The sequence below is a fragment of the Podarcis muralis genome, chromosome 1 (genome assembly GCF_964188315.1).
Source record: "Podarcis muralis chromosome 1, rPodMur119.hap1.1, whole genome shotgun sequence".
NCBI lineage: Eukaryota > Metazoa > Chordata > Lepidosauria > Squamata > Lacertidae > Podarcis > Podarcis muralis.
This window is the reverse complement of record NC_135655.1, coordinates 76,474,271-76,491,114: the sequence shown is the minus strand read 5'-3', so window position 1 is coordinate 76,491,114 and position 16,844 is coordinate 76,474,271. Positions and strand designations below refer to the sequence as shown.

The following is a 16,844-nucleotide window of genomic DNA, read 5'->3' as shown; positions in this document are numbered from 1 at the left end:
AGAACAAAAAGTCCTAATGGATGGAGGCCAATCCACGACAGATTATGCCGCCGCACCATGCGTTAGTCTTCAGGTGCCACAGGATCCCTGCTGCTGCTGCTGCTCTGGGAGCTGCCACGAATCTAGGAAGAAGCAAGCCATAGGAAGACCCTTTTAACTTATCTGCCCCTTCACTGCTTCCGCATACCGTCCGCGTCACTTTCAGACGTGCGCCGGACAGGGAGGGCGGCAGCTCCTGGAGCGGCGAGCGGTCTCCAAGCGCTGCCTTTCCTCCGCCTGGAATCCCTCTGGATCTGTTCTGTTCGATCGAGCCAGGCATTTCGCCACCAGCACGGCTATAACTGTGCCCAACCTCTGCCCCCCCCCCCCGCTTCCACCCTCGGCCTTGGAAAAAGCAATACATTGACGCGGACGGGGCTGCTGGTATGTCAAGGTTAATTCGCGCGCTCGGCCAACGGCTTCGCTGCGAGGATTCCCCGCCCGCGGCCCTTGGAGCCTCTCCGCTTCACAACTAGCTGGTCCCGAGGAGAAGGAGGAGAGCGGGGACCCGCCTGCAAACTTTTCGCGCGGCCCTGCACGTGCGCGCGCCCCTAAAGTGGGGCCCGCGCTGGGCTGCAGCCCGCCTTGCGCGACAGCGCCTCATCCCAGCCACGCGCTACTCAGCAGGAAGCGCCGTCCAAGTTCAGCGGGGCTTCCTCGCGGGTAGCCGCTTATAGGGCGGCAAGCCCGGCTTCGACGCCTCGAGGCAGGGCCCGGGGCAGCTGCAGCAGCAGCAGCAGCAGCAGCAGCAGGAAGAGGCTTGGAGGCGGCTCTAACTGGCCACGAGGCGAGCTTCCTTTCCCCTCAAGCAGCCCCAGGGGAGCTGGCCCTGCCCCGCCGCACCTGCTGCGAACACGTTGCGCGCCAGGGAGAGAGAAAAACGTTCAAGCAACGACCGAAGAGTTTCCCTGCTTTCTTTTCCTCCCCCCTCATCTGGCGAGTCCGGCTTCTCCAGGCATTTCCGGGTTGGGGGAAAAAAAAAGAGAAAAGCCTCTCTCTGTTTCTTTTCTGTTTGCACATCGATCCCAACTCTTTGGACTGCTGGGCTTTTGTTTAACATCAGCGAAGGAAAAGAAATCTCCCCCTCCCTTCTGCGTCTCTTCTCAGGTGCCTTCAGGATCAGAGGGATCCGGTAACGCCGGGAGCGATCGGAAACTTTGGGTCCCTCCCCCTTTCTGAGAAGATAGCTATTAGAGGGTCTTGGGGGCCGTTTCTCTCGACCTACGTCTCACACACATATCCAGGTGAGTTTGTGCTGCACCTCACCTGGCTAACGCGAATTCACCTCAGAAAGGAACCACTCTTCCCACCTGCAGCCCCGTGGTCTGCCTTGACCTGCGGACAGGTAGCTGGGAGGCGACGCCCCCGAAAGGCTTGCCGATAATGGCCATTGGAAGGAATGCGAAAGGGTGTGTCAGAGAGACCCTGGGATTATTGAGCTGTAGAAGGCTTCCTTTTGAGGTATCCGGAGCCTTCAGTGGCTCAAATGCGTCCTAATCGACTGACAGAAAATTCCACGAAAGCTTATGGTGTTGGGCCACCCACCTCACTTACTTACGCGGCTCCTCTCCCCCATGAGATTTCTAGAGAGTCAGCTGTTTTCATTCTCTTTTAGCAAACACGTTAAAGATTCTTGTGGCATCTTAGGTGTGTTAATAAACGCTAACAAACTGATAATGAGGTTTTGTGAACACAGATCAACTTCTTCAGTGCAATCTTAGACGATAAGATGGTGACTTTATTTAGTTATTTTGTTTATAACCACATTTAAAAAACTAAAATGCGTAATGTGGTTCTTTAGCAAAGCCCTCCTGAACCTGCTATCTTAAAAAATAATAATCCGCTGGCATAGTTCTTGTGCAGTGACAGGAAGAATTTCATCAGGTGGAGCTGCAATGGATGCGGTTCAGTGCTGAGAAAACTGCAGGTGTCAAACTCTTGCATTGTTCTTCACTGCAGTTGTTGCCTCTCAAGAGCTGCCTGAGACACTGAAGTTTGGCAGGTGGTGCTTTTCCTGGTGTGGAAAGAAGCATAATGGGAAATGTGTCGCCTGCTAAAGTTAAAGGCATATAAGCAAGACCAGATAGGTGTTTGTGTATGTGTTTATGATTACAGTGGTACCTCAGGTTACATACACCTCAGGTTACAAACACTTCAGCTTACAGACTCTGCTAACCTGAAAGTAGTACCTCGGGTTAAGAACTTTGCCCCAGGATGAGAACAGAAATTGCGCGGCGGCGGCACAGCGGCAGCAGGAGGCCCCATTAGCTAAAGTGGTACCTCAGGTTAAGAACGGTTTCAGGCTAAGAACGGACCTCCGGAACAAATTAAGTTCGTAACCAGAGGTAGCACTATATAGTCCTAAGAGTATTGTCATGTGTGGTAGCATGCGTCCCCATAATGTTGCTACATCTTCTTCCTATAAGAGATTCTGCAACCCTTAGTGCATTGCAGACAGAAATGTAACAGGTACAGTTTCCCCCATCACTGTAGTGTTTAATTTCTGCTGCTTATGTCACTGTTACGGGCACAGAACCTTAACAATGACCCAGTTAATGACCTCTGATGCAACCATTCTTATCAGTAATAATTTATGACTCATTTCAATGAGGAATTAGAAACTCTTGTCTTGGCATTTTAAGCACCGTAGGAGTAATTATCAGTTGTCATAACAGCTGTGCTGATTGATTGTGGTTGGATATCTGACACAAGGTGTTCACGGGTTTCTCTATTGCTCCCCTGTACAGGTAGAAAAGTGGAGCCTTTCACAAATTCTGCTCTTCGAGTTGAGAATTGAACCCAGGGCTCAAGCTGGTAAGTCCCATGTAACTTTTACACAGGTCTGCTCTTAGTATTATATAGTTGCCTGAGGGTAGCTTCAACTTTATTGTAAGAGTGTGGTGTTGCTGCAGCAGCTGTAGAAACTCACCTGCTGCATGCTTGGTGTCGGGAACAAGGGCAGTTTTAGGCCCTTAAGGAATGAGGGTAATTAGGAATTGGGATTGCAGATAGATGGAGCAGTCTATACGGACCAAAGGAGTAGCAGAATGAACAGCCACTTGGGGTATAGAAAGAAGCTCCAAATTTCCATGAGCCATCTTTCTTCTCTCTGTTACCACATGGAATGGGGATTCTTAACAATTGAAAAGAGGACAATGTAATTTTGAGACCAAAGGATAGAAAAATCAGGGTATCAATTAAGACAGGTTCCTATTTGCGTAAGACCTATTATCAAGAACAGAAACTTTGTGCTGTTTAAATTGTCTTGTATAGCAGGAGACATTGTTTTGTTGGCACAGTATTCCCCCCCCCCCCCCCCGTTGCAATTTTAAGCATTTTTGTAAGAAGTGTCCCATCAGGTTGAGTACTTGGGTGTGGAAGTTGAAGAATGGGATAGAGATAATAAATTATTGTTTCATTTATTCAGTAGCATTTGCTTCCTGGAAAGTGTGCCCTGCTTGCAGCTTTAACTGAACTGTAAATAACATGCAGGAACCAGTCCAACTCAATCATACTTAAAAGCATTGACTTCAATGGGATAGAGCATGATTAACTTTATCTTGAATTATGGTGGTGTTGATGTGGAGTTTCTTTTGCTGACATTCCATGGTTTGGAGAAAGCTCTTCGAGGCCATTGTCACAGGTGTGAATTGTTAGTTTACCTGTAAATCCCAGCTCTTTTAAAGTAAATTTATTTGAACTGATAAGCACTTCCAGAAGGAAACTTGGGAAGCATATGAGTGTAATGCTCACATGGAGTGGATGAGGCCTTGCACTTGCAATATTATTTTTTCTTCTTATTCCTCTTCTATGTCCTTGCTCTGGATAACTGCCTGGATATGCTGAGAAGAATGTCAGCATCCTCACCTGTATGCAATAGTATTTCTGCTGTGAAGTTCATTGGATCAAATAAGCCAAGACTGAGTGTTATGTACAAATACTATATCTCCTCCATAGGTTAAAAAATAGGAAAGAATGAATAATGTATATAGTGTAGCAAAGCCTATTATTACTCAATTAGTTGTAAATTAACATAGTGGTCAGATGTGCTCCATTGTTAAGAAAATATATGCCAAAGTATCAGTTAAATAAAAAATAACTTTTATCAGCCTTTTTCTTGATGATTTAAGTCACTACAGCCTGGTTAGGCTTTAGATATTGTTAAGGGGGGAAGAGAGAAAATGACTGAGCTGTCAGAGCATTCAGGTATGAGCTTGGCACACCCAACTGGAAGACTAACTTCCAAGAACCTGTAGTGAGTGTTTGACGCTGTTTTTTTCTGCCCCATTAAGCACTCCATATCTTGTCATGGCATCAGTCCTGTGAGTTCTTGGTGACATTTTCATTCTGTGTGATACACATTTTGACTGCCTGATCCTCTGCACCAAATATAAAGTCCGCCAATCACTGAGGTCACACAACCCCCAAATGACGTCACCTGAACTTGTGTAATAACAATTCTCAGTGGCTGCCACTCTGTTGCATCAATTCTTTGCAGGTGTGCCTGCTTCCATTGTGGACGTAGCACTCCTCTACCCTCTTTCATGACGTTGCCCATTCCAGTGAAGTAAATGGGAAGATGTGTTGAGACTGGGAGTTTTCATTGGAGCCCAAATGGCTCCTGGACTGGTGCTCATGTGATTTTGATAGCAGTTGTCTTGGGTTACTGGTATAATACAGCTTGACTTTTTTACTGTTAGATCTGGGTTCTCCTGCTGCCCAGTCTGCCTAACGTGATGAGTTTTCACTCTAGCCAGGTGTGGAGTGTTTGACAGCAGCTCTCCCTTCGTAGCCCATTATAGCGGTTCATTCCAAAGTGCCTGACATGACACATGGGCGGTGGAGAACTGTGCAACAGAACACTTTAATGGACGCTCTGGGGGAAGGGTGTGGCTATGTTGAGCTAGAAGAAGTGCAATGGTTTTGTTGGTTCTCTGCTAGATAGACTCATGGTTTAACTTGCTATAATGCAGCTTTGTATATGTGTCCCCGTATTGCAGCTTTTGTTAGTGCTTGTTCCTTTTTAAAGGATGAAAGCCACTTCTCCACGACCATATTATAGACTTCTTCTTACAGAAAACTGAGAATTTTTAGATTTGTGAGAGTGCTGAGAACACGATTGTGGATCAGAGCCCTACATTCATATGCTTCCAAACGGAACATGGATATAGGGGGTAAATATTGTCTTTGAGGGCTGTTTTTCAGACCCATCAGCTGACCAGTCAGGAAATTGAAGGGATTAACCCTGTATATCTATTATTTGAAGTTGAAAGGGAGCATCAAAGTGCAGATAATTTAATTTCCTTCCAGAGACCCTTTTCACGTCACTGGATGATTCTCTGCCCCCATGTTACATTAATAAAATGGACAAAGGGTGAGAGCATATTCTTTTCAACGTTAAATGGAAGCAAATGAGCTCCTTGATGAAGAGAAGAGACAAACAAACAAACAAGCACTTGTTATTTTTCAAGGAAAACCGACCAAAATCCATTTGCCGAAGAGATTATATTTGCATGTGTGGCCTGTTTTGAGTTCCTGAGATTCATATATTTGCATGCATCTCATTGAACTCATATTTCCTGCTTGGCTTTCTTTTTCTGTTCTACCCCCCATGCTCTCAATAAAACCATTTCTTTTCATCCGTACATGAGGGAGAATAATGACATTGCAACTTGGATTAACTTTGAATAGTGATCTAAGACTCTTGAGTACAAGCCCCATTCCCAAGTATGCTTACACACAGTTGCCCATCAGGACTTGATTCTCCCCCCTACAGAGGAACATTCTGAGCAGGCTGCCACAAGAAGTCCAAAAGTATATGAGGCAGAAATTATAGGACTTGAGATATCAGAGTTGTTTCAGGAAAGACTGCCTTGGGGCAGGAAGTTCAATTAAAGGACCACTAGGTATCCTACCAATTCCATGCTCTTGGAGACACCGAGGGTATGTGTGATGTTCGAAACCTAGGCCTAGCTCACACAAACAGTGGTGGTAAAATGATTCCTAGACTGCATCCTAGACTCCTGGGGCTCTCATGCAATCCTTGGCATTACAGACACTTAACTGTAAGAGAAATCTTCTTGCAGCAGCTAATAGTCTAGCTTTACAGCAGGTGCTACTGAAGGATGCAAATCTGGCCAGAACATGATGCCAAGTGGTGTGTTTTGCATATTGTATACCTCCCAATGGATAGTTTGGATTCATGCAAAACCAAGATAAAGCATTAATTCTATGATCCTTGGAAACAAGTGTGCGTACGTATGTATGTAAATACATACAGTGCTTTTTCTGGGGGGACACAGCATACCCCTAAATATTTTGTGAATCTAAGTTTGGCCTCATTGAGGGGCAGTATTTTAATATGAGCAGGAAAATGAGAGTCCCCCTAAACTATTTTTTTAAAGAAAAAAAGCACTGCACACACAGAGATAGAGATGTGGATGCATTTTATAGTCCTATATATCTGCATGCAATCCAAAGGGGGTTGAGAAAAGCTTGTTCTTCTCAGATTTTTCAAGATCACCAGCTCCCATTTGACTTAGCAATCTACGGTTTTACCTTTGCTCTTCCTGTGTGATCTTTGATTCTTAGAAGGTGTTGTGACGTGGGGTTTGTGATTTCAGCTCTCTTGACATAATATGCTGGAGTCAGTTCTCTAGTAACACTTCTTTATTAAAGCAAACAAGACTGAGACCTGAGGAGGGGAGAGCTACATTTATAGGGACAGGGAACTAGCTAGAAAGGATACATTTTGGAGGGAACAATATCAGGCAATCACAGTCCTGCCTTTTGGAGGAAACCAATAAGACAGAGGATCCAAATACAGCAGCTTAAATGAACCAATAGTAGCTGTACCCTCTGGAACCAAAAGACAGTTACTTTACCCTAATGCAAATACAGACAATAATAATAATACAGATATAAAATCCTTTGACTCAATACACAACAGAAGGGATTTCTGCAATGATTTGTGTTCCGTAAATGGCCTTGTTTCAGTCACCTCCATGACCCCAAAAGTGTTTTTAAAAATCCATTCAGGCTCCAGTTAAAATCTTGAAGCAGCTAATAAGGAAAGAGGAAATAAAATCCACAGGCAGCCAAGGCACTCCTACCTGAACTCATATATTTCTCCGGGTATTGGTATGTCAAAGTTTGTTTTTGCTGGGTAAATATTATCTTTGAGGGCTGCTTTGCAGGCCCATCGGGTGACCAGTTGGGGAGGAGGTAAAGGGCATTAAACAATGCTGCTTAGAGCGCTCAGTGATCCTGTCAAGTGGCTCCGGTGCTGTGTCCTTTCTCATGGCCCTGTGATAAAAGGTGCTGCTGTGGCCAAGGCCAGCTTTGCCTTGGCTTGCAGCCCTGAACGGCTGCTTTTCAAAACAAACAGCATCCTACCGTGACATTTCCAACAGGCTGGGGTGGCTTTTTGTTTCCTCTGTTTCTGTGCAGTTGAAAACAAGCATATGGCAACAGGCAATTACAGGACACTGAAAAGGGGAGGGGCTGCTTGTAATCGTTGATCCACACTGCTGCAAGAATATGTGCAATTTTATCATTATCAAATGCAAAATGAATAAGTTCCTTAAGCAAGCATAATTGATACTCCTCCCCTCCCCCTGCTTCCTTGTCCCTCTGGTCTTGCCTACTTATCACATAATAAATGGCCATCACCAATGCCAGTCTGAGGGCTGCAGCAATTTGTTCAGCCCAAGTGAAAGTTGAGATTTAACTATTGTTCTAATCCCTCCATTCCTAGGCTATCTGACCTGACTAGAATAAAGCAACAAGGAACAACAAGTAATAGTTCTCCAGGATGCTGTCATTTATCTACAAAGAACAGCTGCCTACATGAAACAATTCACTCCTTTCCTTTTATCCCTGAGATTATTCTTGCTTGAATCCTTGTACCTGCTGCTGCTATTAGTATAGCTGTCACCAATGTGTTACGCGGATTGGTATGCAGGTCTTCTAGTCATGTTATGATTAGCTGGTGGCTCCACGTTGCCCTCAGCAATAGCCATGCCACAGGTTCAAAAACCCTTGAGCTTGTTCTCACTGCCAGTTGCACTGCAGTTTCCCGCAGACTGCTGTTTGCTCTGATTCAGTGGTAAAGGATGGGTTTCCCAGAGAAAGCTCTGGGACAAAAAAACCAACCTCCCTTCTTCAGACATGGAGCTTTAAAGCACAGGACCTGTGCCTTGAAAGCATAGCATGAAAGGAAGTCTGGATGAGCCCATAGTGCTGCAGGGTTTTTGGATTCCCATATCTGTCGATATTTTTAAGAAGCAGTGAGGAATGGTGTGCAGAGATGGTTGACTAGCAGATACAGGCTTCTCTTGCCCAATCTGTACACATTTCGCCTTAGACCACATGCTATACTTGGCATATGTATATATCCCAAGCTGTTTTGTCTGCATGGCGTGTTAAAAAGTGTCAGGCAGAAATGCTTACAGGCTCTGCATTTGTTTTGGTGAGTTGGAGAGCCAGGAAAGTATGAAGATATTCCAGAGATCCTGAGGGAGATTCCAACAGCACACGGAGGGCACTGGGCCACAGTCTCACTTCCCTCTTCCCACCAGTGGGAAAGCAAGTACATTGGGTTATGATGTGCTAAGCGTGCAGACTTGGGAGTGAGGTCAGTGGTAATCTATAACATATGTGCTTGAGAACGAAGAAAACAGCTCTCAAGAAGGATACACTCCTTCCAGAAACAGAGTGCTCTAGTTTCTAATGTTAAAACGTTAATCCTCTGAGGTGGGGAAGGGGCATTGGAAAAGCAGGCCTCACCTGGGCACCCCTGCTTGTGTTTTGTTACTGAATTATGTTAAAAGGTTAATCTTTTCAGAAGCCTTATAATCCCCTGAAAGGGTGAGGCTAATACAGCAATAAGCACAGCTTGAGAGAGAGGGTGTGTTGTTTGGAAACCCTCCCTCCTGCTTTTAATTTCCACAAACTATTCATGACCTTTTGAAATCCATCTTAACAGGAGGTTATGAATAGCAAACAAAAGGTTCCCCTAAGCAGTGGTCCATTCCCCCCCCCCTTTACTCCTTTTACCTACACACAGAAACAAAGGCCAGAAAACTGTCCATTCCGAAAATGGCTTTGAAATACAAATTTGACGTGATCAGGGAACATCCGCCTCCATGGGCCTTAGTTTTAATCTTCCCTCACAGCTCCTCCAGCCTCATGTGACTCATGGTGGATGTTGTGGATTTTTCATGGGGTCTTTTGACAGGGAAACTCTCTGGAAGCAGATGTGATTAATTATGGTGCTGATAAGCATATAGAGTGCCTAGTACAGAACATCTCCCCCTTTTTCCAGTGTCGGATTAGGAGTCTCTGTAGAGGCAGTAAACACACCATGCATGTTGCAATTCTTTGTTACTGGGCACCAATCCTTGGATGTTTCTTAATTCTGTAGCTACTAAACTCTCAGTTTAGATCGCTTGCCTATGATTATCCTTAGAAATAGATCTAGAAATGTTAAAAAATGTTTACCCCATCGTTTTGTTAGGCTGCCGTACACAAGGTAGCTTATCAACATATAGGTATGTTGATTTAGCATCTCTTCAAGAGGCTGTTCTAAACACTGGGTGCTAGAACTGAAAAGGCCTTCTCTCAGGTTCACATCTACTTTATTTTAGATGGCAGAGGGGTCCTAAAAGAGGACCTCAGCTGTTGATTAAAGGTGCTGAGCAGATTCATCGTCATGAAGCAACCACAAGGGAAGGGAACGGCTTGTACTCATTAAAGGAATGAGCTGTGAGCTTGGATGTTTGATCCTCAGTTCAAACCTCACCACATGAACTCACTGGATGGCCTTGCGCAAGTCACTATTCCTCCAGCGTCAGTCCTTATCTCTGTTACATGAAGCCAATAATATTGGCCTGGCTTTCAAGGGGCATTACATGAACGTTCTGCTGGACTTCAGCAAATGTGCTTATTCTTGGTACTTTAATGTGTGCCAGGGCTCAACCTTTAGACATACCAAGTAAACATAGATGAAGGTAAGAAAGCACAGTTTCTTTTCACTCACTACTGAGGAACTACAAAGTCTCTGCACACTAGGGATTAGGTCAGAGAATGCGGTAACCAGATCATCTTGAGCCCTGGTTTTCCCTCCTCTTTTAAAAGTTATTTAAAACTGCAATTTTCTGGTGAGGGAGCAGGTTGTGTCAGTTCTTTGACATAATACCAGTGCGTGGAAGGTTTCATTTTGGCTCACCCTGGTATGTTTCTACATTTGTTTCTACAATGTCTGTGTCTGTTCAAGCTGCCAAGTAATAGGAATGAAGTGGCTCTATCTTTCTCAGTTAATAATGATCTCTACAGTCACTCCTCTCGATAAGATATTATTCCAACTGTTGCACAATAAACTGAGCAAACAATCTCCTTGATATCTATTAAAAACTCCCCAAGTATATGCTGACTTTCCTGCCTTTGGGTTAGGTCAGATAGTTTGGCCTTCCAGAGGTTTGCTGAACTGCAACTCCCATAATCCCTGCCCATTGTCCATGCTTGCTTGGCCTGATGGGAGTTGTAGTTCAGCAGCATCCAAAGGGCCTCTGGGTTAAGTCCTGTGCAGGTGCAGGTGTCTGTGTGAACTGGCCACCAGCTTTAATTATATCCATTTGTTCAGAATCAGAGCATCTCAAGCTTTGTTGTCATAACCTGGGGGAAGTCTTGTTTTTCCTGCGAGCTCCAGAATTCTGGTTGCTACTGCCAAAAGAAAAGTGTTACTTTCTTTAAAATTCTGACAGAACGCCACTGCATGAATTTGGTCCAGAAGTATGTCGATAAATCTGGCATTCTTTCTTGCTTTCCCTTATTCCTCAAACTTCTCCCTGGAACAACTATGAAGTAAAACTTCTCTTCCCTTGCTCTTTCCCCGCTACTTCAAAGGCCCTTTAAAAGTTCACCAGGTTTGCTGATGATTGTACCAAATGATTTAGGTTATTAAAAACAAAAGGGGGGAGCCAAGAGCTCCAAAAGCAGTGGGGTGATTATTATTATTTTGGTCACATTGATAAATAAGGACTATTTTCATTCTGTCTCGACATGGCAGGTTATATTTCTGGTTTGTTCCACTGACTGATCACCAGTAAACATTGTTGTGGGTAGTATGAGCACAGTCTGTTACCTTCTGTACTAATCCTCTTCTGCTGAGCATACACCACTAAAACTTCACACAGATCTTTCCTGTTTTCTTTAAAAGGGATTTTAAAAATAAATTTAATGGGCTAGAAGCAGAAACAACAGGCTTGAGTATTACACCTGCCTGTAGCACCTCTGGGCAATTTTGTATAGCCTTCGACTTTCCTATTCCCCCCCCACACACCCTTTTTTAAAATAAAAACATCTTAATAAAAATACTGGTGGCAGTTCTATATAAAGTCTTGGCAAAAACTTCCTTCTAGCTGGCCTCCTTGAACTTTGGCTGCATATGATTTATGATCTGATATTCTAAGCCACATGGAGATAAAAAAATACACAGAGAGAGGCTTTGATAGTTTTGAGGGTTGTCTTCACACATGCTTCATGCACAGCGGCTCCCAGACTTTGGAACTCCCTCGCTAGAGAAGTCAGACTGGCTCCCTTCTTGCTGTCTTTCTGCCAGCAGGTAAAGACTTTCTTGTTCCAACAGGCTTTTGGGAATTGACTGGTTTTAATGAAAAGGCTGCTGCCATGCTGTTTTTATTGCGATTATTGCAGTGTTTTAAACAGGGTTTTTTAAAAAATATGCATATAGTTTTAATTCATTCAATATTTAATTGTATTTTAATGATGGATTTTTCTATGTTTTTAGCAGTTCTTGTTTTTATCTGTAAGCCACCTTGAGTCCCATCTAAGAAAAAAGGCAGGTAATGAATGAATGATGCATTTTATTTCTACGCAAGATGGAAACCCCAACCCTGTGTGTCTTTGTGCCCATGGAAGCCTAATCAAGAAAAAGCTGCTTTCCTAGAAGATTACTTAATTGCTCCCAGTCTTCCCAATGTAATTGACATTCCTGTTCTAATAGGAATTATTTTTGGGTAACCAATTATTTGGGTAACCAATAAACTGGGGCTGCCTCTGGGCTTCGTTTGGAAGTTGCAGCTCATGCAGAATGCAGCAGGTAGGGTGCTGAGCAGAGTCCCTGGCTGTACACACATTACTCCTCCATTTTAAAAATTGCAGTGGCTGTTTATTGGCAACCAAGCCGTGTTCAAGGTTTTTAATATTGCCATTTAAAACCTTAAACAACTTGGGACCACTAGCAGATCACTTTCCTCAGTTCAGACTCAGTGGACCCTGAGAATCATTGTAGGAGGCCTTGCTGACTATGCTGTGGCCTTCCCTTGTGTCATTTGGGAGGCATCAACAATGGCATTTTCAGGTGCTTTTAAAAAAATGTATTTGTTTTCCCTGGTTGCACTGCTTAGCATTATGATTTCGTATATATCACCTAGATTTTATTGGTGATCTGACAATTATATTCTTTCTTGTTAACTGTTTGGAGATTTAGTTTCTTTTTAGGTTAAGCGGTTGTATAAATAAAAGTTAGAACTGTTGGCAGCAATGCTTAACACCTTACCCTTTTTTGTCTGGATTTTGTGCAGGATTTGTGGACATGCTGTTAATCTACATTTAGGCAGAGGAGCCTGCAAAACAGATGTGCCACAGAATGTGTGTGTAAGTAGCTCATTCCCTAGAGCGATCAGAAAGCAGTGCATTCCTACAGTTTGGGATAAGCATACAAAATATCCTGTGGAGGGGGCATTATCTATAGTGAATAAACAATGGGATAGCTATTCTAGTATGAGTACATGCCGGCCACATGACCTGAAAAGCTGTCTGTGGACAAACGCCGGCTCTCTCAGCCTGAAGTGAGATGAGCACCGCACCCCATAGTCACCTTTGACTAGACTTATCGTCTAGGGGTCCTTTACCTTTACCTTTATGTATAAGGGATAACTGGGAAATAATTTATTTGCATCCCTCCCCTAATTGACTTGCACATAGTGCAATCCTTTGCATGTCTGCTCAGAAGTACATTCCAGCTAAATATGTGTAGGATTGCAGCCTTAGAGTGTGTTGCTATGTTGGGGCATCCTAAGAAGTGGTCCAAAGAGCATACCTATGCATGCATACAAAAGTGCCGCTTAAGTTGTCTTCATTTCCTTTCAGTTATATGGATTTTGGTTTGGTGAGGGTGCTGAGAATTTTTTTGAACATGCTAAACTACCCTTGTAGGATTACAATTACCTAAGGAAACAGTTGTTAAAATTGTTTTAAGGATGTGGCATTGTTAGGACGTGAAACTCTTGCGGCCTAAGTGCTTCATGGAAATAAATAATAAGCGGCTTTCAACTGGCCATATCAGGACCCCAAGGGTTGCATTCCACTAAGTTTTACTTAGAGTAGAACCATTGAAATTCACATACCAAAGTTAGTCTTTGTCATTCATTTCAATGGCTCTGCTCTCAGTAGAAGTTACCGTAATTGAATGGAACCCTTGGTAGCAACTTCAGGAATTTCACTTGTGTTTCTCTGAATCTGAACCAGTGGTGCCTTGAACACTAATAATAATAATAATAATAATAATAATAATAATAATAATAATAATAATTTATTGCTTATACCCAGCCCATCTGGCCGGGCCTCCCCAGCCACTCTGGGCAGCTCCCAACAGAATCTTAAAAACATTATAAAACATCAAACATTAACAACTTCCCTAAACAAAAGACTGGCTAATCTAAAAGTCCAAAAATGTGTGCTTATTTCAGGGGGCGACTAATCATTTTTGGCCTGGGAGCTGCATGAAAGCAACGGGTGCAGCCACCAGCACATTATTGAGCACATGCAGCGGGAGCCAATCAACCCCTCCTTTCTCACCAAGTGACAAATCTGATGACCCAGGAGGGGACCAGTCTGCATCCCTGTCAGGGTTCTGGGCTGGACAGGGAGGATTCAACCTTTGTGCTCATCCCAACATGGCTGCCTACTTTATATTCCTTTGTATCACCATTGCCAATTGGGAGGGTCTTGGCTCTTCCCTGTCCTATCTTCTCCTAATTAGATTCTGTGGTGATCTCATCTTGCTTAATGCTTTTCTTCTCTTGGCAGCCCACAGCTGCTGACGGAGAATTTTCATTTTACAGAAATATAAAGCAAGTATAAAAAGAGGGGGTTTGGGTAGGCCTCTACCCATAATGCTCAGGGGCACTCAGTCCTGTTCTTTCAAGAAAGCTGTCAGCTGCCCTTTACTTTTGAAATGCAGGTTTCTGTGAGAAAATCGCATGTTAATCCCATTGTTACTAGACGTCAATTTCCCTTCTCTTTATTGTCTTTCAGTAATAGCAATGGGGTAATCCCAGTCCTTTGTTTCATATTCAACAAGGCATATTACTTGGGAGCATGATGATGGCCTTTCACTCAATCAGCTGGTTCCCACTTAATAAACACAAGTGAGCAAGGTGAGCTGGTGGGTGCAGCTAATACAGTGCTTATTTCATTCCTCCCCTGCTCCTCTTGCTGCTACTGCCATGCTACAGACAGAACATGCCAGAGTCTAGCTTATTGTGACCTCTGAACCCAGGCTCATTGCTTGTTTCTCTTGATATAAACTGTGAATGTTAAGTCAAGAACAAATTTTGGCTTCTATGGAGACATCACCACAAGCTGGACTCTGGCTTATTTCTTGGTGGCACGGAAACAGTGGAGGGTTGAAGGAAGCATTGCATTGGCTGCACCTACCAGCACACTCCTCATTTGTGTTAAGCCATAGTTGATTTTAAACTATGGCTTAATGGTACTTGTGAATCAGGCCAGTATTTTGAGGAGTCTAAACAATTCAATCCAACATTGCTTTTTGAAGAAGAACGCCTTATATTTGCAGTTAGATGCACTCCAGTCCCTGCGAGTAAATGGTCATTTGAAGCAATGGAAAGACCTGGGGAAGAACTCTCTGAAAGTTCCCATGCGGAGGACAAGGAAGAGGATGGAGCAGCCTCAGGCATCTCTTCCACTCTCTGCTTGAATGATGTGGGAAACATGCAGGTGGAGATGCTGGAGAAGGCCAGGGAGCTCTTCAGGCTCTGTGACAAGGAGGAGAAGGGCTTTATCACCAAGCTGGACATGCAGGTAAGCAGGAAAATTGACTGTGGCCACCTCCTTTGCAGAGGAAAAGCTCTTGCTTTCCTGAACTGCCACCTATGAGCAATGTACTGCCATGTGTAGATTTCATTTACCATTGTGCTGGAGAGAGATTTCATCAACATCCCACTGATATCAGAAGTCTATAATGTGTGTGTGTTAAAGGGGTGTGTGTGTAAGACTTGAAAACTCCTGTTGACACATCAGGGGCTGCTGTTGCTGCTGCTGTGAAATTTGCTCTGTCTGTACTTCCATTCCTTCTCTATCTTAGCGTGATGAAATGCCAGGGAGGACAAGGGATCCTGTATCTTTCACAGCAGTGTGCAATTTCTGGCAGGTGCAACCTGTCATGAAAGCTCCTGCCCAAAAGTTCCTTCTTCCACACAGCTATTAGAAATGTAGAGGCCCCTTTGTTCTCATGCCCCTGATCTACTGTTTCTCCTTCAAAGGCTATGCTGAATGACTATTGCTTGAGCAAAGCGCTAAGCACCTATCATCCAGACACAAAATTCCCTACCCTATGCTCAACAGGGTGATAGTGACCCAGCCTCAGACCTGCTGCCATTTCAGTTTGGCTTCAGGCCTGGACATCAGGGCCGGCACAGCCGTTAGGTGAGGTGAGGCTGCCAGCAGAGAAGCAGCACCAGCAACGATTTCGGGTAAGATTGCACCAATTTCTGGCAAGATCTCACTGAAATCATGCAAGATCTTGCTGAGCACATGAGCTCTCGTGCAATTTCAGCGAGATTTTTCTAGAAATTGCCATAATCTCACCTGAAATCTGTGCCAATGGTGAAGGCGGCAGGGCGGTACTTCCTGTTTCACCTCAAGTGGCAAATGTGCTGGACATGGTACCGAAATTGCGTTGGTCCCCTTGGCTGATGACTTCTGTTGGAAGCTGGATGAGGGAGTTCAACCCTGTCCTTGAATTATTGTTATGGGTGGTTGCTTGTTATGTTTGTTGCTGTTTTGATTGTATTGTGCGTGCTTTCTGTTGTTACATGCTGCGACTCACCCTGTAACCTTCTGATTGAAGGGCAGGCAATATGTATTATAAAGAAATCATATCATTAGGCTGAGTGAGGGAGCTAGTGAGTGCACCATTCACCCTCTATTGGAGGGCAGAGCTTGTCCTGCTCCTCCCAAATTGGTCTGCTTCCCTCAGGTGACACGGAGGACACTATCCGCTTGTTGGTGTTCTCACTCTGTGCCCATCTTTGGTTTAGGGTAGCAAGGTGAAAAAGGAGGGCAGGTTTCTTGCACCTTTGCAAGAGTTCTGTAGAAGAAAGAATGTCGGCAGGTGGAGTTTGACCTGCAAACTTCCACCTGCTGAATTCCCTTCTTTTGTACAACTGTTAAAGCTCCCAGAGCCCCTGAGGTCACTCGGGGAATTTATCCTGTTTCACGCTTATTAAGCAAGAGCTGGTTTCCCCAGTGAGTTGTGCAATAAATTATGTAATGCCAGATTTTGTACACACACCTGTTAACAGAAGCACTTGCAGTATCTGTCCTGATGGACACAGATATATTGTCTTGTACCAAAACATCGTCTTTGCACCACTCCTTTCCTTATTATGAGCTTGGACTTCACAGACTTCTGTTTCCTTCTTATGGAGAATGGCTTGAGCTCTCAACAAGCTCCAATGCTCATTGACTTGAGTTTG

The 16,844-nt window shown here is 44.1% G+C and overlaps 1 protein-coding gene across 12 annotated transcripts in view; it reads left to right on the top strand.

The window, feature by feature from the left end:
- Positions 1-146: 146 nt before the first annotated feature.
- CRACR2B (calcium release activated channel regulator 2B) overlaps positions 147-16,844 on the top strand; it is a 42,196-nt gene continuing 25,498 nt past the window's right edge. The window contains exons 1-6 of one of the 12 annotated variants that reach the window (XM_077931666.1): positions 147-1,283; positions 2,787-2,853; positions 9,687-10,049; positions 11,849-11,903; positions 12,645-12,717; positions 14,924-15,168. In XM_077931666.1, coding sequence (XP_077787792.1) covers positions 14,968-15,168 — 201 coding nt within the window. In that variant the 5' untranslated portion in view covers positions 147-1,283; positions 2,787-2,853; positions 9,687-10,049; ... (1 more) ...; positions 12,645-12,717; positions 14,924-14,967. The other 11 variants (XM_077931686.1, XM_077931679.1, XM_077931673.1 and 8 more) reach the window with 11 other exon arrangements.